At 38.2% G+C, this 27,019-nt stretch overlaps 1 protein-coding gene across 1 annotated transcript in view; it reads right to left on the bottom strand.

Moving 5' to 3' along the window:
* MYO3A (myosin IIIA) overlaps positions 1 to 27,019 on the bottom strand; it is a 236,852-nt gene that overhangs the window by 96,908 nt on the left and 112,925 nt on the right. The window contains exons 12-14 of the mRNA XM_066584921.1: positions 7,710 to 7,814; positions 6,428 to 6,511; positions 209 to 411 (exon numbers count right to left, since the gene is read on the bottom strand). Coding sequence (XP_066441018.1) covers positions 209 to 411; positions 6,428 to 6,511; positions 7,710 to 7,814 — 392 coding nt within the window. The remainder of the gene's footprint in view (positions 1 to 208; positions 412 to 6,427; positions 6,512 to 7,709; positions 7,815 to 27,019) is intronic.

The raw sequence follows: 27,019 nt of genomic DNA, 5'->3' as shown, positions 1-27,019 counted from the left end.
ATTAAAATGAAATTGCAGATTCCACAAGTGATTTACTAATAAAGACACACAAAGCCTGGTTACTGACAAATCTGTTCTTCTCAAGAAAATTTGATTTGTATGAACCAGGCTTCAATGCGAACAAACACCACAAGGCAATGACTCACACAAGCAAATTAGGACCCTACTAAATGAAATGTAACTGTGAAACAAGACTGTAACAACTTACATGGCCTGGTGGACAACTCTGGACTTCTCCAGCAGGTATTCGTTAATCTGGGCCGCCGCCACCGTTCCGTTGTTGGTGAATTTCATTTCTAAGTATTTCCCAAAGCGACTTGAATTCTCATTAATGATAGTGCAGGCGTTTCCGAAGGCTTCCACCAGATTGTTCACCTGCAAGATCTTCTCCTGTAAGGTCCTGTTGTTCGCCTAGAAAAGTGGAAACAGACTGCGACTGTAACTTGGCTCAATGAAAACTGCTGGACTGTAAATACTGCCGCTGCTTCAACACGCTTTAATGGTTTTTCATCACCCAAACCCTCCATTCTATTTTAGGAAAGGCCTCCTCCTCTCTATTGTAAGACAAAAAGATGGCATCCCATGGGGTCGCTACTTCCTGTAGTTTCGGCTTGTCCCTTGTGCAGTGCTGAATTGAGACTTGTTGGGCCACTAAGCAAGACAATTCTTAGGATATAAAGCAAAACCTTTAAGAAAATGGGCTTGTTCACCATTAATTAAAACTTCAATTCCAAAAATGTTGGGGCGCTGTTTAAAACGCAAATAAATGCAAAAAAAAAAAAGAACTCAATGAATATTTTCTATATGGTAGAACACAGAACACATGGCAGAAGGGGAGGGAGACATTTCCCATTTTATTTTTTTAAAATGAACTCATTTGAAAAATTGATGGCAGCAACACATCTCACAAAAGTTGGGACGGGTCTAGTGAGGAGCGAGCATACTCGCTAAGGGCAATTGCTCGATCGAGCATTGCCCTTAGCGAGTACCTGCCCGCTTGGGAGCAAAGATTCGGCTGCCGACGGCGGGCAGGGAGCTGCGGGGGAGAGCGGGGAGGAACGGAGGGGAGATCTCTCTCACCCTGCTCCCCCCTGCTGGCTGCCGCAACCCACTTGTCAGCTGACCTGGCAGCCGAACCTTCTCTGCCGAGCGGGGAGATACTCGCTAAGGACAATGCTCGATCAAGCAATTGTCCTTAGCGAGTATGCTCGCTCATCTCTAAATGGGTCACAAAAGGCTGTGAAAGGAAGTGGTACTAATGAACAACAGCTGGAGGGTCACTTTCTACAAAGTCACATGACTGTGTATAAAATGAGCCTGTTAGAGAGGCAGAGTCTCTCAGAAGCAAAGATGGTCAGAGGTAACCAATCTGTGAAAAACTGCATCTAAAAACTGTGGAACAATTATAGAAAAAATGTTCCTCAATGTAAAATTGTGAAGACTTTGAATATCTACCATCTACAGTCCATAATATCATGAAAAGATTCAGAGAATCTGGAGAAATACATAATAACAAGCTGGATGGATGCTCTCCTCTTGAGTCCGGACACGACGTCTGCGGTTTCCAAAAAGAATTTCAAATGTTGATTCATCCGACCACAGAACAGTTTTCCATTTTACCTCAGTCCATTTTAAATGCTCTTTGGCCCAAAGACGACGCCGGCGCTTCTGGATTGTGTTGCTATATGGCTTCTTCTTTGCATGCTACAGCTTTAACTTGCATTTGTGGATTGCACAGCGAACTGTGATCACAGACAGTGATTTCTGGAAGTATACCTGAGCAGTGATGCAGTGACTGGCATTACAGAATCATGCCTGTTACTAATGCAGTGCCACCTGAGGTCCCGTAGATCTTAAGCATCCAATACTGACCATCGGTCTTGTCCCTTGTGCACATGAATTTCTCCAGATTCTCTGAATGTCTTGATGATATTATGGACTGCAGATGATAGATATTCAAAGTCTTTGTAATTTTAAATTAAGGGACATTTTTCTAAAATTGTTCTACAACTTTTAGATACAGTTTTTCACAGATCGGTGAACCTCTGACCATCTTTGTTTCTGAAAGACTCTCTAATAGTTGTGAGCGAGCATACTCACTAAGGGCAATCACTCGAGCGAGCATTGCCCTTAGCGAGTACCTGCCCGCTCAAGAGAAAAGGTTCGGGTGCCGGCGGCGGGCAGGGAGCTGTGGGGGAGAGCGGGGAGGAATGGAAGGGAGATCTCTCCCTCCTCCCACTCCCCCCTGCTGACGGCCGCAACTCACCGCTCCCCCGCGCCGCCACCCGAACCTTTTCTCTCGAGCGGGCAGGTACTCGCTCATCTCTACTCTCTAACATGCTATTCTTATACATAGTCATGTGATTTCGTAGAAAATTGACCCTCCAGCTGTTTTTCATTAGTACCAATTACTTTTCCAGCCAGTCCCAACTTTTGTGAGATGTGTTACTGCCATCAATTTCTAAATGAGTTACTTTTTTAATGAAATGGAAAAGTGTCCCCCCTCCCCCCCTCTGATGTGTGTTCTATATTCTATTGTGAATAAAACATAGTTAGATGAGATTTCCAAATCATTAGATTCTTTTTTTCTTTACATTTATTTCCACTTTACGTAGCAGCCCAACCTTTTTTGGCATTGGGGTTGTACATCCAGGACTTTCTCAGATTATGATAACCTATCATTAGAATAGGTCATGAATATGAGATCATTGTGGGTCCAACTGCCCTTCCAGACCGATCCTATTCGGCATGGTGAAGAATGTCGTCTTTTCGCAATGTGCTTTCTATGAATCTGAACAAATATCATCGCCCTCCCTTGAAGAGCTCAGCTAGACAAATGTAATTAATTTAGTAAAAGTTAAATAATGCTGTTTTTCTATGGAAATTCCCAAAGAGTCGCTGGGTAAATTTCAGGCATGAAGAGAAGTTCTTTTTATGTTGATTTTCCACCAATGATTCTGTTCCCCAAAGGAAGAAATGTTTAATCAGTGATTTACAATATCCAGATTAATTACATTTTACAATAAAGCTAGAAAATTATACTATTTCTTTTAGACACTGGGGCCACAAAAAAAAAAATCTAAATGGAGTAAAACTGAAATATATGTATACTGAATATATTCTGAATATACACTGAACAGACGCTTTAGTAGAGCCCCATCTACTGTGTTTCCCCTAAAATAAGCCCTGCCCCAATTTTGGGGGATGCTTGAAATATAAGCCCTCACCCAAAAATAAGCCCTAGCTAGGCTACATGTAAAAAAAAAAAACACCAGCGTGAGTCCCTCACTCTGGTCTACGGCGCTGCAGCAGGCTTCCGTGTCCTCTGTGCTGACATATCACTCTCTCTCTGGTGACGAGGCTTTAAATACCCTGCCTCCAGCAAACGAGTGCTGTGATTGGATCGAGCACCAGGCAATCAGAGCTGGCGCTCGATCATTCACAGCCATTCACTAAATGACATCACTGAATGGCTGTGATTAGTTCATCGAGCGCGGAACCTGATTGGCTGAGCCAGTGGTGCTCGTGATCCAATCACAGCACTCGCTTGCTGGAGGCGGGGTATTCAAAGCCTCATCACCAGAAAGAGAGTGATATGTCAGCGCAGAGGACATTGCAGCCTGCCGCAGACCAGAGCGAAGCACCCAGATGCAACAGACCAGGTGAATATAAGACCCCCCTCCCCCCAAAAAAAGACACTGTGCCTCTTTTGGGGAAAAAAATAATATAAGACAGTGACTTATCTTTGGAGAAACATGGTAGAAGCGCTTGGACTCCTTTGGTTTTCAGAACCGCAGCAATTCGTAGTGGTGTAAATCTTCCTACAGGAATATTGTCCCATGTGGCAAGCGTGCTTCTAGTAGTTGCCACAAATTAGATGGGGGTGCGGATGTTAAATAGTGGATAAGCATCTTCAGTCTTCATGTAGGCAGGTTAAACCAGGAAACTCTGTTGTGCAGTTGTGTTTCCTTTTGTAGGGTGCCTTTTGAGCGCCTTGAACATTCTGGCTCGTTCCCTAGGGGACGGAGCTTAGCCCTGTATTTATGACTTAGTATTGGGCTACCTCTTCTCAGTGGTAATACCCCTTTCTACCTCATCCCAGAGATGCTCTATGGCACAGTTGTCAAACACAAGGGCCCGCGGGACGAATCCGACCATCTGCCATTTAAAGGGGTTGTCTCGCGCTGAAACGGGGTTTTTTCTTTTTTCAATAGGCCCCCCATTCGGCGCAAGACAAACCCAAAGGATGGGTTAAAAAAAAAAAAAAAAAGATATATTACTTACCCGAATCCCCGCTCTGCAACGACTTCTTTCTTCCTTCTCCAAGATGGCCGCGGGGATCTTCACCCACGATGCACCACGGGTCTTCTCCCATGGTGCACCGTGGGCTCTGTGCGGTCCATTGCCGATTCCAGCCTCCTGATTGGCTGGAATCGGCACACGTGACGGGGGGGAGCTACGATGACGACGCGGGACCAGCTCTCCGGCAGAGCGGCCCCATTCACAAGGCAGAAGACCGGACTGCACAAGCGCGTCTAAAAACGCCAGAAGACAGCGAATTTAGACGGATCCAAGGCGACGGGGATGCTAGCAACGGAGCAGGTAAGTGAATAACTTCTGTATGGCTCATAATTAATGCACAATGTATATTACAAAGTGCATTAATATGGCCATACAGAAGTGTATGACCCCACTTGCTGCCGTGAGACAACCCCCTTAATGTGTCCCACAGCGTGCCGACGGCCGCTCACCACTGAAGCGATTACCAACTGGGGTGCCGCAGCTTCCCACTGGTAATCACTCTGTTAGCGCTGATTCCGGCACACACACTGACGTCAGAGTACAGCCGGGATCCTCCTCCCCTGAGTCCTCTGCTTCTCAGTTCCGCAGGAGAGGACTCAGGGAGGAAGCATTCCGGGCGCATACACTGATGTCAGAGTGCACCCGGGCTCAGCGTGAGCAGAAGGGGAGCGGCGCTGACAGCAAGGAGGAGGTAAGCATATGGGTTGGTAGCGTATTGGGCTACCTCTTCTCGGTGGTAATACCCCTTTCTACCTCATCCCAGAGATGCTCTATGGCACAGTTGTCAAACACAAGGGCCTGCAGGACGAATCCGACCATCTGCCATTTCATGTGGCCCACAGCGTGCCGACGGCCGCTCACCACTGAAGCTATTACCAGCTGGGGTGCCGCAGCTTCCCGCTGGTAATCACTCTGTTAGCGCTGATCCTGGCACACACACTGACGTCAGTGTGCAGCCGGGATCCTCCTCCCCTGAGTCCCCTGCTTCTCAGTTCCGCAGGAGAGGACTCAGGGAGGAAGCATTCCAGGCACATACACTGATGTCAGAGTGCACCCGGGCTCAGCGTGAGCAGAAGGGGAGCGGAGCTGACAGCAAGGAGGAGGTAAGCATATGGGTTGGGGTGGAACTATTATTACTGAGGGGGTTAATATCACTGAGGGGGGATTATTATTACTGAGCGGCGTTAATATTTCTGAGGGGGGGTTAATATTACTGAAGGGGAGTAATATTGCTATAGGGTTAATATTACTGGCGGGGATAATATTATTACTGAGGGGGGTTAATATTACTATGGGGGGTTAATATTGCTGAGGGGATAATATTACTGTGGGGTTATTACTACTGAGGGGGTTAGTATTATTACTGTGGGGGTCACTCTTACTGCTGGGGCCACTGTGGGGGTCACTATTACTACTGGGCCACTGTGGGGGTCGCTATTACTACTGGGGCCACTGTGGGGGTCGCTATTACTACTGGGGCCACTGTGGGGTCGCTCTTATTAATTAGGCCACTGTGGGGGTTGCTATTAATAATTGGGCCACTGTGGGGGTCAATATTATTACTGGGGCCACTATGAGAGAAACTATTTTTACTGGGGCCACTATGAGAGTCATTATGACTACTGGGGACGCTATGAGAGTCACTATTTTTACTGGGGCCACTATGAGAGTCATTATGACTACTGGGGCCGCTATGAGAGTCACTATTTTTACTGGGGCCACTATGAGAGTCATTATGACTACTGGGACCGCTATGAGAGTCACTATTTTTACTGGGGCCACTATGAGAGTCATTATGACTACTAGGGCCGCTATGAGAGTCACTATTTTTACGGGGGCCACTATGAGAGTCACTATGACTACTGGGGCAACTATAGGGGTCGCTATTACTACAGCGACCACTATAGGGGTCACTATTAGGGCTCGTTCACACGGGTGTGGTCTCAACAGTGTGACACTATATGGTCAGGTTATTGTCATGTAGACAATTTCTGTGTTTGGGAAATGAAAGCTGCCCCTTATTGACCTGGAGACATACAGCATCTTTGTGTAGATACAATTTGCATCCTTGTTTCATTGCTCATGATTATTATTTACTTTGTAGCGATATAACATGTGAGTTCACCTTTCCGAGGACTGTGAGCTGCTGGACCAGGAGATGAGCCCCTTCTGTCTTCCCGGCGCCGCTCTCACCAGAAATGACAATGCACTAGTTGGAAGAACAGAGCGGAGCTTGTATTATTTTTTTTGATAAGTCCGTGAGACAAGAATTACTGCATTACAAGAATGATGCTTTGGTTTCTGAACCCTTCAGTAAATAAACATCAGGATGCCTCACAAAGCCGGGAGGGTTTATTCTCCTATAAACAAAATACAACATGGACAACTTTTGGCAATATCCAGAGTTGGGGGGTTGAGGTTGGTAGAAGCCCATTGGCAAAGAATTTGGCACCACTGCTTGCCCAGTAAATATGGCTAGCCTTGGCTACATGCAACCCATGCAGTCACACCGGGCGCCGAGCACCAGGGTGTAGGGAGGAGACATCAGGTGGATGTATGCTGAGGGTGATCTTTCCCCTTAGGTTAGCCCGGCCAGATGATCTTCTTTCTCTATGGGGCACTATCCTCCTCCTGGCTCTTTCTCCTCCCCTCTGATGTTCAGAGTTGCCACAATCAGCCCGTCAGTGCCCTTGCAACACAGTCACTTAGTTCTGCTCTTGTATTCATGTACTGAGCTTGGTTCTGGTGCTGTATTTATGTTGTGAACTTGATTCTAGTATTGCATCTATGTATGGAGATTGCTTCGTGCTGTATGTATGCAGTGAGATTGGTTATGCTAGTGTATTTATGTACTGAGCTTTGTTTTGGGGCTATATTTATGTACTGAGCTTGGTGCTGGTGCTGTATTTATCTTGTGAACTTGTATGCTCACCAATCAAACCAATCTGGACATCTGAATTGGGGTCAGAGATGGAAGTGTAACAGAAGGCATTGCTCCCATTGAAATCAGTAGGAGTGATGCCTTCTATTACACAACTGGCTCCAACCCCAATGAGGACATCTGGCTTGGCTGCACTGACAGCGGGCTGGAGGATCAGATGATCGGTGGGGATCCACTGCTTAGTATCCCTGCTGATCAGCTGATCCTGCACCCAGATACCGCTTTTAACTGTAATGTAGCACAATGCTGTAAATTAAGTTAGCATGATTTGATAGTCATGTTAACAATTGCTACATCTGTCCATGGACCTCCTATGGCTGTGTAGTAGAGACCTGCAGGCACTCTCTACAGTATATACAGTTCTTGAGGACGATACGACTGACTTATGATGCAATTATACAAACAGAAGGTCGATGATGTTATAAAAATACTACTCAAGAGAAAAATAAAGAAACAAAGCACCTACCTGATCCGAACTGTAGGTAACCATAGACTGATAAGCTACATCAGCAACAGCGAAGATATGAGGTGGGTTTGAGGTCCTTTTTGCGCTGGTGTACGTCTCTGAATGCTGTGAAAGCAGGACCGACATTGTGTGATGCAGTAAAGCAAAAAGAACAAAGGAATATAAGAGCCGAGCCAAAATGTATCCAATCTACAATACAGAAGAGTAAAGGATCGGTAGTGCCGGTCCGTACGGGGAAACTGCCCAAACGGGGAGCGCAGCAAAATCTGTAAACTGAATCAACTTAATATAAGATACGGGACTGGCGTAGGACCGCAGATAAGAGGAAGTCAAATCGCAGAAAGATGACAGCTGGAATCAGAGGCGTAACTTGTAGCTCCGGGGCCCCAATACAAAACCTGTAACAGGGCCCCCAACTATATTGCTTTACTCATAGTCCTGGGCACCTTATATGAAGAAGAGAGGCCTTATGGGCCTCCTAAGCCTCCTGGGCCCAGGTGCAACCGCATCAGAACCTATTACTATATACAGATCCTATCACAATACGCATATCTTATCATTATATGCAGATCCTATCACTATATACAGATCCTACCACTATATACAGATCATATCACTATATACAGATCCTACCACTATATACAGATCATATCACTATATACAGATCCTATCACTATATACAGATCATATCACTATATACAGATCCTATCACTACATGCAGATCCTATCACTATATGCAGATCCTATCACTATATGCAGATCCTATCACTATATGCAGATCCTATCACTATATACAGATCCTATCAGAATATACAGATCCTATCACTATATACAGATCCTATCACTATATACAGATCCTATCACTATATGCAGATCCTATCACTATATGCAGATCCTATCACTATATGCAGATCCTACCACTATATGCAGATCCTACCACTATATACAGATCCTACCACTATATGCAGATCCTACCACTATATACAGATCATATCACTATATACAGATCCTATCACTATATGCAGATCCTATCACTATATGCAGATCCTACCACTATATACAGATCCTATCACTATATGCAGATCCTACCACTATATACAGATCATATCACTATATACAGATCCTACCACTATATGCAGATCCTATCACTATATACAGATCCTACCACTATATACAGATCCTATCACTATATACAGATCCTATCACTATATACAGATCCTATCACTATATGCAGATCCTATCATTATAGACAGATCCTATCACTATATGCAGATCCTATCACTATATACAGATCCTATCACTATATGCAGATCCTATCACTATATACAGATCCTATCACTATATGCAGATCCTATCACTATACGCAGATCCTATCACTATATACAGATCCTACCACTATATACAGATCATATCACTATATACAGATCCTATCACTATATGCAGATCCTATCACTATATGCAGATCCTACCACTATATACAGATCCTATCACTATATGCAGATCCTACCACTATATACAGATCATATCACTATATACAGATCCTACCACTATATGCAGATCCTATCACTATATACAGATCCTACCACTATATACAGATCCTATCACTATATGCAGATCCTACCACTATATACAGATCATATCACTATATACAGATCCTATCACTACATGCAGATCCTACCACTATATGCAGATCCTACCACTATATACAGATCCTACCACTATATGCAGATCCTACCACTATATACAGATCCTACCACTATATACAGATCATATCACTATATACAGATCCTATCACTATATGCAGATCCTACCACTATATGCAGATCCTACCACTATATACAGATCCTACCACTATATGCAGATCCTACCACTATATACAGATCATATCACTATATACAGATCCTATCACTACATGCAGATCCTATCACTATATGTAGATCCTATCACTATATACAGATCCTATCACTATATGCAGATCCTATCACTATATACAGATCCTACCACTATATACAGATCCTACCACTATATGCAGATCCTACCACTATATACAGATCATATCACTATATACAGATCCTATCACTACATGCAGATCCTATCACTATATACAGATCCTATCACTATATGCAGATCCTATCACTATATGCAGATCCTATCACTATATACAGATCCTACCACTATATACAGATCCTATCACTATATACAGATCCTATCACTATATACAGATCCTATCACTATATGCAGATCCTATCACTATATGCAGATCCTATCACTATATACAGATCCTACCACTATATACAGATCCTATCACTATATGCAGATCCTATCACTATATACAGATCCTACCACTATATACAGATCCTATCACTATATACAGATCCTATCACTATATACAGATCCTACCACTACATGCAGATCCTAGCACTATATACAGATCCTACCACTATATACAGATCCTAGCACTATATACAGATCCTATCACTATATACAGATCCTACCACTACATGCAGATCCTAGCACTATATGCAGATCCTATCACTATATGCAGATCCTATCACTATATGCAGATCCTATCACTATATACAGATCCTATCACTATATACAGATCCTATCACTATATACAGATCCTATCACTATATACAGATCCTATCACTATATACAGATCCTACCACTATAGGCAGATCCTAGCACTATATACAGATCCTACCACTATATACAGATCCTAGCACTATATACAGATCCTATCACTATATACAGATCCTACCACTATATGCAGATCCTATCACTATATACAGATCCTATCACTATATACAGATCCTACCACTATATACAGATCCTACCACTATATACAGATCCTATCACTATATGCAGATCCTATCACTATATACAGATCCTATCACTATATACAGATCCTATCACTATATACAGATCCTATCACTATATACAGATCCTATCACTATATGCAGATCCTACCACTATATGCAGATCATATCACTATACACAGATCCTATCACTATATACAGATCCTATCACTATATACAGATCCTATCACTATATGCAGATCCTACCACTATATACAGATCATATCACTATATACAGATCCTATCACTATATGAAGATCCTATCACTATATACAGATCCTATCACTATATGCAGATCCTACCACTATATACAGATCATATCACTATACACAGATCCTATCACTATATGCAGATCCTATCACTATATACAGATCCTATCACTATATGCAGATCCTACCACTATATACAAATCCTACCACTATATACAGATCCTATCATTATAGACAGATCCTATCATTATAGACAGATCCTATCACTACATGCAGATCCTATCACTATATGCAGATCCTACCACTATATACAGATCATATCACTATACACAGATCCTATCACTATATACAGATCCTATCACTATATGCAGATCCTACCACTATATACAAATCCTACCACTATATACAGATCCTATCACTATATACAGATCCTATCACTATATACAGATCCTACCACTATATACAGATCATATCACTATACACAGATCCTATCACTATATGCAGATCCTATCACTATATACAGATCCTATCACTATATGCAGATCCTACCACTATATACAAATCCTACCACTATATACAGATCCTATCACTATATACAGATCCTATCACTATATACAGATCCTATCACTACATGCAGATCCTATCACTATATACAGATCCTATCACTATACGCAGATCCCATCACTATATACAGATCCCATCACTATATACAGATCCTATCACTATATACAGATCATATCACTATATACAGATCCCATCACTATATACAGATCCTATCACTATATACAGATCCCATCACTATATACAGATCCTACCACTATACGCAGATCCTATCACTATATACAGATCCTATCACTATATGCAGATCCTACCACTATAGGCAGATCCTATCATTATAGACAGATCCTATCACTACATGCAGATCCTATCACTATATACAGATCCTATCACTATATACAGATCCTATCACTATATACAGATCCTACCACTATATGCATATCTTATCACTATATACAGATCCTATCACTATATACAGATCCTATCACTATATACAGATCCTATCACTATATGCAGATCCTATCACTATATACAGATCCTATCACTATATACAGATCCTATCACTATATACAGATCCTATCACTATATACAGATCCTATCACTATATACAGATCCTATCACTATATGCAGATCCTATCACTATATGCAGATCCTATCAGAATATACAGATCCTATCACTATATACAGATCCTATCACTATATACAGATCCTATCACTATACGCAGATCCTATCACTATATGCAGATCCTATCACTATATGCAGATCCTATCACTATATACAGATCCTATCACTATATGCAGATCCTATCACTATATGCAGATCCTATCACTATATACAGATCCTATCACTATATGCAGATCCTATCACTATATACAGATCCTATCACTACATGCAGATCCTATCACTACATGCAGATCCTATCACTATATGCAGATCCTACCACTATATACAGATCCTATCACTATATACAGATCCTACCACTATACGCAGATCCTATCACTATATGCAGATCCTATCACTATATACAGATCCTATCACTATATGCAGATCCTATCACTACATGCAGATCCTACCACTATACGCAGATCCTATCACTATATACAGATCCTATCACTATATACAGATCCTATCACTACATGCAGATCCTATCACTATATACAGATCCTATCACTATATACAGATCCTATCACTATATGCAGATCCTATCACTATACGCAGATCGTTTCACTATACGCAGATCCTATCACTATATGCAGATCCTATCACGATATACAGATCCTACCACTACATGCAGATCCTATCACTATATACAGATCCTATCACTATATGCAGATCCTATCACTATATACAGATCCTATCACTATATGCAGATCCTATCACTATATACAGATCCTATCACTATATACAGATCCTATCACTACATGCAGATCCTATCACTATATACAGATCCTATCACTATATGCAGATCCTATCACTATATACAGATCCTATCACTATATACAGATCCTATCACTACATGCAGATCCTATCACTATATACAGATCCTATCACTATATACAGATCCTATCACTATATGCAGATCCTATCACTATACGCAGATCGTTTCACTATACGCAGATCCTATTACTATATACAGATCCTATCACTATATGCAGATCCTATCACTATATGCAGATCCTATCACTATATACAGATCCTATCACTATATACAGATCCTATCACTATACGGAGATCTATCACTATATACAGATCCTATCACTATATACAGATCCTATCACTACATGCAGATCCTATCACTACATGCAGATCCTATCACTATATACAGATCCTATCACTATATGCAGATCCTATCACTATATGCAGATCCTATCACTATATACAGATCCTATCACTATATGCAGATCCTATCACTATATACAGATCCTATCACTATACGCAGATCCTATCATTATAGACAGATCCAATCACTATATGCAGATCCTATCACTATATTCAGATCCTATCACTATATACAGATCCTATCACTATACGCAGATCCTATCACTATATGCAGATCCTATCACTATATGCAGATCCTATCACTATATGCAGATCCTATCACTATATACAGATCCTATCACTATATGCAGATCCTATCACTATATACAGATCCTATCACTATATACAGATCCTATCACTATATGCAGATCCTATCACTATATGCAGATCCTATCACTATATGCAGATCCTATCACTATATACAGATCCTATCACTATATACAGATCCTATCACTATATGCAGATCCTATCACTATATACAGATCCTATCAGAATATACAGATCCTATCACTATATACAGATCCTATCACTATATACAGATCCTATCACTATATGTAGATCCTATCACTATATACAGATCCTATCACTATACACAGATCCTATCACTATATACAGATCCTATCACTATATGCAGATCCTATCACTATATGCAGATCCTATCACTATATACAGATCCTATCACTATATGCAGATCCTATCACTATATACAGATCCTACCACTATATACAGATCCTATCACTATATGCAGATCCTATCACTATATGCAGATCCTATCACAATATACAGATCCTATCACTATATACAGATCCTATCAGAATATACAGATCCTATCACTATATACAGATCCTATCACTATATGCAGATCCTATCACTATATGCAGATCCTATCACTATATACAGATCCTATCACTATATGCAGATCCTATCACTATATACAGATCCTATCACTATATGCAGACCCTATCACTACTGTATATACAGATCCTATCACTATATGCAGATCCTACCACTATATACAGATCATATCACTATACACAGATCCTATCACTATATGCATATCTTATCACTATACACAGATCGTTTCACTATACGCAGATCCTATCACTATATGCAGATCCTATCACTATATGCAGATCCTATCACTATATACAGATCCTATCACTATATACAGATCCTATCACTATATACAGATCCTATCACTATATGCAGATCCTATCACAATATACAGATCCTATCACTATATACAGATCCTATCAGAATATACAGATCCTATCACTATATACAGATCCTATCACTATATGCAGATCCTATCACTATATACAGATCCTATCACTATATGCAGATCCTATCACTATATACAGATCCTATCACTATATGCAGATCCTATCACTATATACAGATCCTATCACTATATGCAGATCCTATCACTATATACAGATCCTATCACTATATACAGATCCTATCACTATATGCAGACCCTATCACTACCGTATATACAGATCCTATCACTATATGCAGATCCTATCACTATATACAGATCCTATCAGAATATACAGATCCTACCACTATACACAGATCCTATCACTATATACAGATCCTATCACTATATGCAGATCCTATCACTATATGCAGATCCTATCACTATATGCAGATCCTATCACTATATACAGATCCTATCAGAATATACAGATCCTATCACTATACGCAGATCCTATCACTATATACAGATCCTATCACTATATACAGATCCTATCACTATATGCAGATCCTATCACTATATACAGATCCTATCACTATATACAGATCCTATCACTATATACAGATCCTATCACTATATGCAGATCCTACCACTATATACAGATCCTATCACTATATACAGATCCTATCACTATATGCAGATCCTATCACTATATGCAGATCCTATCACTATATACAGATCCTATCAGAATATACAGATCCTACCACTATATACAGATCCTATCACTATACACAGATCCTATCACTATATACAGATCCTATCACTATATACAGATCCTATCACTATATACAGATCCTATCACTATATGTAGATCCTATCACTATATACAGATCCTATCACTATATACAGATCCTATCACTGTATGCAGATCCTATCACTATATACAGATCCTATCAGAATATACAGATCCTATCACTATATACAGATCCTATCACTATATACAGATCCTATCACTATATACAGATCCTATCACTATATGCAGATCCTATCACTATATACAGATCCTATCACTATATACAGATCCTATCACTATATGTAGATCCTATCACTATATACAGATCCTATCACTATATACAGATCCTATCACTATATGCAGATCCTATCACTATATACAGATCCTATCACTATATGCAGATCCTACCACTATACGCAGATCCTATCACTATATGCAGATCCTATCACTATACGCAGATCCTACCACTATACGCAGATCCTATCACTATATACAGATCCTATCACTATATACAGATCCTATCACTACATGCAGATCCTATCACTATATACAGATCCTATCACTATATACAGATCCTATCACTATATGCAGATCCTATCACTATACGCAGATCGTTTCACTATACGCAGATCCTATCACTATATGCAGATCCTATCACTATACGCAGATCCTACCACTATACGCAGATCCTATCACTATATACAGATCCTATCACTATATACAGATCCTATCACTACATGCAGATCCTATCACTATATACAGATCCTATCACTATATACAGATCCTATCACTATATGCAGATCCTATCACTATACGCAGATCGTTTCACTATACGCAGATCCTACCACTACATGCAGATCCTATCACTATATACAGATCCTATCACTATATGCAGATCCTATCACTATATACAGATCCTATCACTATATGCATATCTTATCACTATATACAGATCCTATCACTATATACAGATCCTATCACTATATGCAGATCATATCACTATATACAGATCCTATCACTATATGCATATCTTATCACTATACGCAGATCGTTTCACTATACGCAGATCCTATTACTATATACAGATCCTATCACTATATGCAGATCCTATCACTATATGCAGATCCTATCACTATATACAGATCCTATCACTATATACAGATCCTATCACTATATACAGATCCTATCACTATATACAGATCCTATCACTATACGCAGATCCTATCACTATATGCAGATCCTATCACTATATGCAGATCCTATCACTATATGCAGATCCTATCACTATATACAGATCCTATCACTATATACAGATCCTATCACTATATGCAGATCCTATCACTATATACAGATCCTATCAGAATATACAGATCCTATCACTATATACAGATCCTATCACTATATACAGATCCTATCACTATATGTAGATCCTATCACTATATACAGATCCTATCACTATACACAGATCCTATCACTATATACAGATCCTATCACTATATACAGATCCTATCACTATATACAGATCCTATCACTATATGCAGATCCTATCACTATATACAGATCCTATCACTATATGCAGATCCTATCACTATATACAGATCCTACCACTATATACAGATCCTATCACTATATGCAGATCCTATCACTATATGCAGATCCTATCACAATATACAGATCCTATCACTATATACAGATCCTATCAGAATATACAGATCCTATCACTATATACAGATCCTATCACTATATGCAGATCCTATCACTATATGCAGATCCTATCACTATATACAGATCCTATCACTATATGCAGATCCTATCACTATATACAGATCCTATCACTATATGCAGACCCTATCACTACTGTATATACAGATCCTATCACTATATGCAGATCCTACCACTATATACAGATCATATCACTATATACAGATCCTATCACTATATGCAGATCCTATCACTATACGCAGATCCTATCACTATATACAGATCCTATCACTATATGCATATCTTATCACTATACGCAGATCGTTTCACTATACGCAGATCCTATCACTATATGCAGATCCTATCACTATATGCAGATCCTATCACTATATACAGATCCTATCACTATATACAGATCCTATCACTATATACAGATCCTATCACTATATGCAGATCCTATCACAATATACAGATCCTATCACTATATACAGATCCTATCAGAATATACAGATCCTATCACTATATACAGATCCTATCACTATATGCAGATCCTATCACTATATACAGATCCTATCACTATATGCAGATCCTATCACTATATACAGATCCTATCACTATATGCAGATCCTATCACTATATACAGATCCTATCACTATATGCAGATCCTATCACTATATACAGATCCTATCACTATATACAGATCCTATCACTATATGCAGACCCTATCACTACCGTATATACAGATCCTATCACTATATGCAGATCCTATCACTATATACAGATCCTATCAGAATATACAGATCCTACCACTATACACAGATCCTATCACTATATACAGATCCTATCACTATATGCAGATCCTATCACTATATGCAGATCCTATCACTATATGCAGATCCTATCACTATATACAGATCCTATCAGAATATACAGATCCTATCACTATACGCAGATCCTATCACTATATACAGATCCTATCACTATATACAGATCCTATCACTATATGCAGATCCTATCACTATATACAGATCCTATCACTATATACAGATCCTATCACTATATACAGATCCTATCACTATATGCAGATCCTACCACTATATACAGATCCTATCACTATATGCAGATCCTATCACTATATGCAGATCCTATCACTATATACAGATCCTATCAGAATATACAGATCCTACCACTATATACAGATCCTATCACTATACACAGATCCTATCACTATATACAGATCCTATCACTATATACAGATCCTATCACTATATACAGATCCTATCACTATATGTAGATCCTATCACTATATACAGATCCTATCACTATATACAGATCCTATCACTATATACAGATCCTATCACTATATGCAGATCCTATCACTATATACAGATCCTATCACTATATGCAGATCCTATCACTATATACAGATCCTATCAGAATATACAGATCCTATCACTATATACAGATCCTATCACTATATACAGATCCTATCACTATATACAGATCCTATCACTATATGCAGATCCTATCACTATATACAGATCCTATCACTATATACAGATCCTATCACTATATACAGATCCTATCACTATATGTAGATCCTATCACTATATACAGATCCTATCACTATATACAGATCCTATCACTATATGCAGATCCTATCACTATATACAGATCCTATCACTATATGCAGATCCTACCACTATACGCAGATCCTATCACTATATGCAGATCCTATCACTATACACAGATCCTACCACTATACGCAGATCCTATCACTATATACAGATCCTATCACTATATACAGATCCTATCACTACATGCAGATCCTATCACTATATACAGATCCTATCACTATATACAGATCCTATCACTATATGCAGATCCTATCACTATACGCAGATCGTTTCACTATACGCAGATCCTATCACTATATGCTGATCCTATCACGATATACAGATCCTACCACTACATGCAGATCCTATCACTATATACAGATCCTATCACTATATGCAGATCCTATCACTATATACAGATCCTATCACTATATGCATATCTTATCACTATATACAGATCCTATCACTATATGCAGATCATATCACTATATACAGATCCTATCACTATATGCATATCTTATCACTATACGCAGATCGTTTCACTATACGCAGATCCTATTACTATATACAGATCCTATCACTATATGCAGATCCTATCACTATATGCAGATCCTATCACTATATACAGATCCTATCACTATATGCAGATCCTATCACTATATACAGATCCTATCACTATACGCAGATCCTATCATTATAGACAGATCCAATCACTATATGCAGATCCTATCACTATATACAGATCCTATCACTATATACAGATCCTATCACTATACGCAGATCCTATCACTATATGCAGATCCTATCACTATATGCAGATCCTATCACTATATGCAGATCCTATCACTATATACAGATCCTATCACTATATGCAGATCCTATCACTATATACAGATCCTATCTCTATATACAGATCCTATCACTATATGCAGATCCTATCACTATATGCAGATCCTATCACTATATACAGATCCTATCACTATATACAGATCCTATCACTATATGCAGATCCTATCACTATATACAGATCCTATCAGAATATACAGATCCTATCACTATATACAGATCCTATCACTATATACAGATCCTATCACTATATGTAGATCCTATCACTATATACAGATCCTATCACTATACACAGATCCTATCACTATATACAGATCCTATCACTATATACAGATCCTATCACTATATGCAGATCCTATCACTATATGCAGATCCTATCACTATATACAGATCCTATCACTATATGCAGATCCTATCACTATATACAGATCCTACCACTATATACAGATCCTATCACTATATGCAGATCCTATCACTATATGCAGATCCTATCACAATATACAGATCCTATCACTATATACAGATCCTATCAGAATATACAGATCCTATCACTATATACAGATCCTATCACTATATGCAGATCCTATCACTATATGCAGATCCTATCACTATATACAGATCCTATCACTATATGCAGATCCTATCACTATATACAGATCCTATCACTATATGCAGACCCTATCACTACTGTATATACAGATCCTATCACTATATGCAGATCCTACCACTATATACAGATCATATCACTATACACAGATCCTATCACTATATGCAGATCCTATCACTATATGCAGATCCTATCACTATATACAGATCCTATCACTATATGCATATCTTATCACTATATACAGATCCTATCACTATATACAGATCCTATCACTATATGTAGATCCTATCACTATATACAGATCCTATCACTATATACAGATCCTATCACTATACGCAGATCGTTTCACTATACGCAGATCCTATCACTATATGCAGATCCTATCACTATATGCAGATCCTATCACTATATACAGATCCTATCACTATATACAGATCCTATCACTATATACAGATCCTATCACTATATGCAGATCCTATCACAATATACAGATCCTATCACTATATACAGATCCTATCACTATATACAGATCCTATCAGAATATACAGATCCTATCACTATATACAGATCCTATCACTATATGCAGATCCTATCACTATATACAGATCCTATCACTATATGCAGATCCTATCACTATATACAGATCCTATCACTATATGCAGATCCTATCACTATATACAGATCCTATCACTATATGCAGATCCTATCACTATATACAGATCCTATCACTATATACAGATCCTATCACTATATGCAGATCCTATCACTATATGCAGATCCTATCACTATATACAGATCCTATCACTATATACAGATCCTATCACTATATGCAGATCCTATCACTATATACAGATCCTATCACTATATGCAGATCCTATCACTATATACAGATCCTATCACTATATGCAGATCCTATCACTATACGCAGATCCTATCACTATATGCAGATCCTATCACTATATACAGATCCTATCAGAATATACAGATCCTACCACTATACACAGATCCTATCACTATATACAGATCCTATCACTATATGCAGATCCTATCACTATATGCAGATCCTATCACTATATGCAGATCCTATCACTATATACAGATCCTATCAGAATATACAGATCCTATCACTATACGCAGATCCTATCACTATATACAGATCCTATCACTATATACAGATCCTATCACTATATGCAGATCCTATCACTATATACAGATCCTATCACTATATACAGATCCTATCACTATATGCAGATCCTACCACTATATACAGATCCTATCACTATATACAGATCCTATCACTATATGCAGATCCTATCACTATATGCAGATCCTATCACTATATACAGATCCTATCAGAATATACAGATCCTACCACTATATACAGATCCTATCACTATACACAGATCCTATCACTATATACAGATCCTATCACTATATACAGATCCTATCACTATATACAGATCCTATCACTATATGTAGATCCTATCACTATATACAGATCCTATCACTATATACAGATCCTATCACTGTATGCAGATCCTATCACTATATACAGATCCTATCAGAATATACAGATCCAATCACTATATACAGATCCTATCACTATATACAGATCCTATCACTATATGCAGATCCTATCACTATATGCAGATCCTATCACTATATACAGATCCTATCACTATATACAGATCCTATCACTATATGCAGATCCTATCACTATATACAGATCCTATCACTATATACAGATCCTATCACTATATACAGATCCTATCACTATATACAGATCCTATCACTATATACAGATCCTATCACTATATGTAGATCCTATCAGAATATACAGATCCTATCACTATATACAGATCCTATCACTATATGCAGATCCTATCACTATATACAGATCCTATCACTATATACAGATCCTATCACTATACACAGATCCTATCACTATATACAGATCCTATCACTATATACAGATCCTATCACTATATGCAGATCCTATCACTATATACAGATCCTATCACTATATACAGATCCTATCACTATATGCAGATCCTATCACTATATGCAGATCCTATCAGAATATACAGATCCTATCACTATATACAGATCCTATCACTATATACAGATCCTATCACTATACGCAGATCCTATCACTATATGCAGATCCTATCACTATATACAGATCCTATCACTATATACAGATCCTATCACTATATGCAGATCCTATCACTATATACAGATCCTATCACTATATGCAGATCCTATCACTATATACAGATCCTATCACTATATGCAGATCCTATCACTATATGCAGATCCTATCACTATATACAGATCCTATCACTATATACAGATCCTATCACTATATGCAGATCCTATCACTATATACAGATCCTATCACTATATGCAGATCCTATCACTATATACAGATCCTATCACTATATGCAGATCCTATCACTATACGCAGATCCTATCACTATATGCAGATCCTATCACTATATACAGATCCTATCAGAATATACAGATCCTACCACTATACACAGATCCTATCACTATATACAGATCCTATCACTATATGCAGATCCTATCACTATATGCAGATCCTATCACTATATGCAGATCCTATCACTATATACAGATCCTATCAGAATATACAGATCCTATCACTATACGCAGATCCTATCACTATATACAGATCCTATCACTATATACAGATCCTATCACTATATGCAGATCCTATCACTATATACAGATCCTATCACTATATACAGATCCTATCACTATATGCAGATCCTACCACTATATACAGATCCTATCACTATATACAGATCCTATCACTATATGCAGATCCTATCACTATATGCAGATCCTATCACTATATACAGATCCTATCAGAATATACAGATCCTACCACTATATACAGATCCTATCACTATACACAGATCCTATCACTATATACAGATCCTATCACTATATACAGATCCTATCACTATATACAGATCCTATCACTATATGTAGATCCTATCACTATATACAGATCCTATCACTATATACAGATCCTATCACTGTATGCAGATCCTATCACTATATACAGATCCTATCAGAATATACAGATCCAATCACTATATACAGATCCTATCACTATATACAGATCCTATCACTATATGCAGATCCTATCACTATATGCAGATCCTATCACTATATACAGATCCTATCACTATATACAGATCCTATCACTATATGCAGATCCTATCACTATATACAGATCCTATCACTATATACAGATCCTATCACTATATACAGATCCTATCACTATATACAGATCCTATCACTATATACAGATCCTATCACTATATGTAGATCCTATCAGAATATACAGATCCTATCACTATATACAGATCCTATCACTATATGCAGATCCTATCACTATATACAGATCCTATCACTATATACAGATCCTATCACTATACACAGATCCTATCACTATATACAGATCCTATCACTATATACAGATCCTATCACTATATGCAGATCCTATCACTATATACAGATCCTATCACTATATACAGATCCTATCACTATATGCAGATCCTATCACTATATGCAGATCCTATCAGAATATACAGATCCTATCACTATATACAGATCCTATCACTATATACAGATCCTATCACTATACGCAGATCCTATCACTATATGCAGATCCTATCACTATATGCAGATCCTATCACTATATACAGATCCTATCACTATATGCAGATCCTATCACTATATACAGATCCTACCACTATACGCAGATCCTATCACTATATGCAGATCCTATCACTATACGCAGATCCTATCACTATACACAGATCCTATCACTATATACAGATCCTATCACTATATACAGATCCTATCACTATATGCAGATCCTATCACTATATACAGATCCTATCACTACATGCAGATCCTATCACTATATGCAGATCCTATCACTACATGCAGATCCTATCACTATATGCAGATCCTACCACTATATACAGATCCTATCACTATATACAGATCCTACCACTATACGCAGATCCTATCACTATATGCAGATCCTATCACTATATACAGATCCTATCACTATATGCAGATCCTATCACTACATGCAGATCCTATCACTATATACAGATCCTATCACTATACACAGATCCTATCACTATATACAGATCCTATCACTATATACAGATCCTACCACTACATGCAGATCCTAGCACTATATACAGATCCTACCACTATATACAGATCCTATCACTATATACAGATCCTATCACTATATGCAGATCCTATCACTATATGCAGATCCTACCACTATACGCAGATCCTATCACTATATGCAGATCCTATCAATATACGCAGATCCTACCACTATACGCAGATCCTATCACTATATACAGATCCTATCACTATATACAGATCCTATCACTATATGCAGATCCTATCACTATATACAGATCCTATCACTATATACAGATCCTATCACTATATGCAGATCCTATCACTATACGCAGATCGTTTCACTATACGCAGATCCTATCACTATATGCAGATCCTATCACGATATACAGATCCTACCACTACATGCAGATCCTATCACTATATACAGATCCTATCACTATATGCAGATCCTATCACTATATACAGATCCTATCACTATATGCATATCTTATCACTATACGCAGATCGTTTCACTATACGCAGATCCTATTACTATATACAGATCCTATCACTATATGCAGATCCTATCACTATATGCAGATCCTATCACTATATACAGATCCTATCACTATATGCAGATCCTATCACTATATACAGATCCTATCACTATACGCAGATCCTATCATTATAGACAGATCCAATCACTATATGCAGATCCTATCACTATATACAGATCCTATCACTATATACAGATCCTATCACTACATGCAGATCCTATCACAATATACAGATCCTATCACTATATACAGATCCTATCACTATACGCAGATCCTATCACTATACGCAGATCCTATCACTATATGCAGATCCTATCACTATATGCAGATCCTATCACTATATGCAGATCCTATCACTATATACAGATCCTATCACTATATGCAGATCCTATCACTATATACAGATCCTATCACTATATACAGATCCTATCACTATATGCAGATCCTATCACTATATACAGATCCTATCAGAATATACAGATCCTATCACTATATACAGATCCTATCACTATATACAGATCCTATCACTATATGTAGATCCTATCACTATATACAGATCCTATCACTATACACAGATCCTATCACTATATACAGATCCTATCACTATATACAGATCCTATCACTATATGCAGATCCTATCACTATATGCAGATCCTATCACTATATACAGATCCTATCACTATATGCAGATCCTATCACTATATACAGATCCTACCACTATATACAGATCCTATCACTATATGCAGATCCTATCACTATATGCAGATCCTATCACAATATACAGATCCTATCACTATATACAGATCCTATCAGAATATACAGATCCTATCACTATATACAGATCCTATCACTATATGCAGATCCTATCACTATATACAGATCCTATCACTATATGCAGATCCTATCACTATATACAGATCCTATCACTATATGCAGACCCTATCACTACTGTATATACAGATCCTATCACTATATGCAGATCCTACCACTATATACAGATCATATCACTATACACAGATCCTATCACTATATGCATATCTTATCACTATACGCAGATCGTTTCACTATACGCAGATCCTATCACTATATGCAGATCCTATCACTATATGCAGATCCTATCACTATATACAGATCCTATCACTATATACAGATCCTATCACTATATGCAGATCCTATCACAATATACAGATCCTATCACTATATACAGATCCTATCAGAATATACAGATCCTATCACTATATACAGATCCTATCACTATATGCAGATCCTATCACTATATACAGATCCTATCACTATATGCAGATCCTATCACTATATACAGATCCTATCACTATATGCAGATCCTATCACTATATACAGATCCTATCACTATATGCAGATCCTATCACTATATACAGATCCTATCACTATATACAGATCCTATCACTATATGCAGACCCTATCACTACCGTATATACAGATCCTATCACTATATGCAGATCCTATCACTATATACAGATCCTATCAGAATATACAGATCCTACCACTATACACAGATCCTATCACTATATACAGATCCTATCACTATATGCAGATCCTATCACTATATGCAGATCCTATCACTATATGCAGATCCTATCACTATATACAGATCCTATCAGAATATACAGATCCTATCACTATACGCAGATCCTATCACTATATACAGATCCTATCACTATATACAGATCCTATCACTATATGCAGATCCTATCACTTTATACAGATCCTATCACTATATACAGATCCTATTACTATATACAGATCCTATCACTATATGCAGATCCTATCACTATACACAGATCCTATCACTATACACAGATCCTATCACTATATACAGATCCTATCACTATATACAGATCCTATCACTATATGTAGATCCTATCACTATATACAGATCCTATCACTATATACAGATCCTATCACTGTATGCAGATCCTATCACTATATGCAGATCCTATCACTATATGTAGATCCTATCACTATATACAGATCCTATCACTATATACAGATCCTATCACTGTATGCAGATCCTATCACTATATACAGATCCTATCACTATATACAGATCCTATCACAATATACAGATCCTATCACTATATACAGATCCTATCAGAATATACAGATCCTATCACTATATACAGATCCTATCACTATATACAGATCCTATCACTATATGCAGATCCTATCACTATATACAGATCCTATCACTATATACAGATCCTATCACTATATGCAGATCCTATCACTATATACAGATCCTATCACTATATACAGATCCTATCACTATATGTAGATCCTATCAGAATATACAGATCCTATCACTATATACAGATCCTATCACT

Source organism: Eleutherodactylus coqui, chromosome 12 (assembly GCF_035609145.1).
Source record: "Eleutherodactylus coqui strain aEleCoq1 chromosome 12, aEleCoq1.hap1, whole genome shotgun sequence".
Lineage (NCBI taxonomy): Eukaryota > Metazoa > Chordata > Amphibia > Anura > Eleutherodactylidae > Eleutherodactylus > Eleutherodactylus coqui.
Note: the sequence above shows the minus strand (reverse complement) of the source record. Positions and strands in the feature narration are given on the sequence as shown.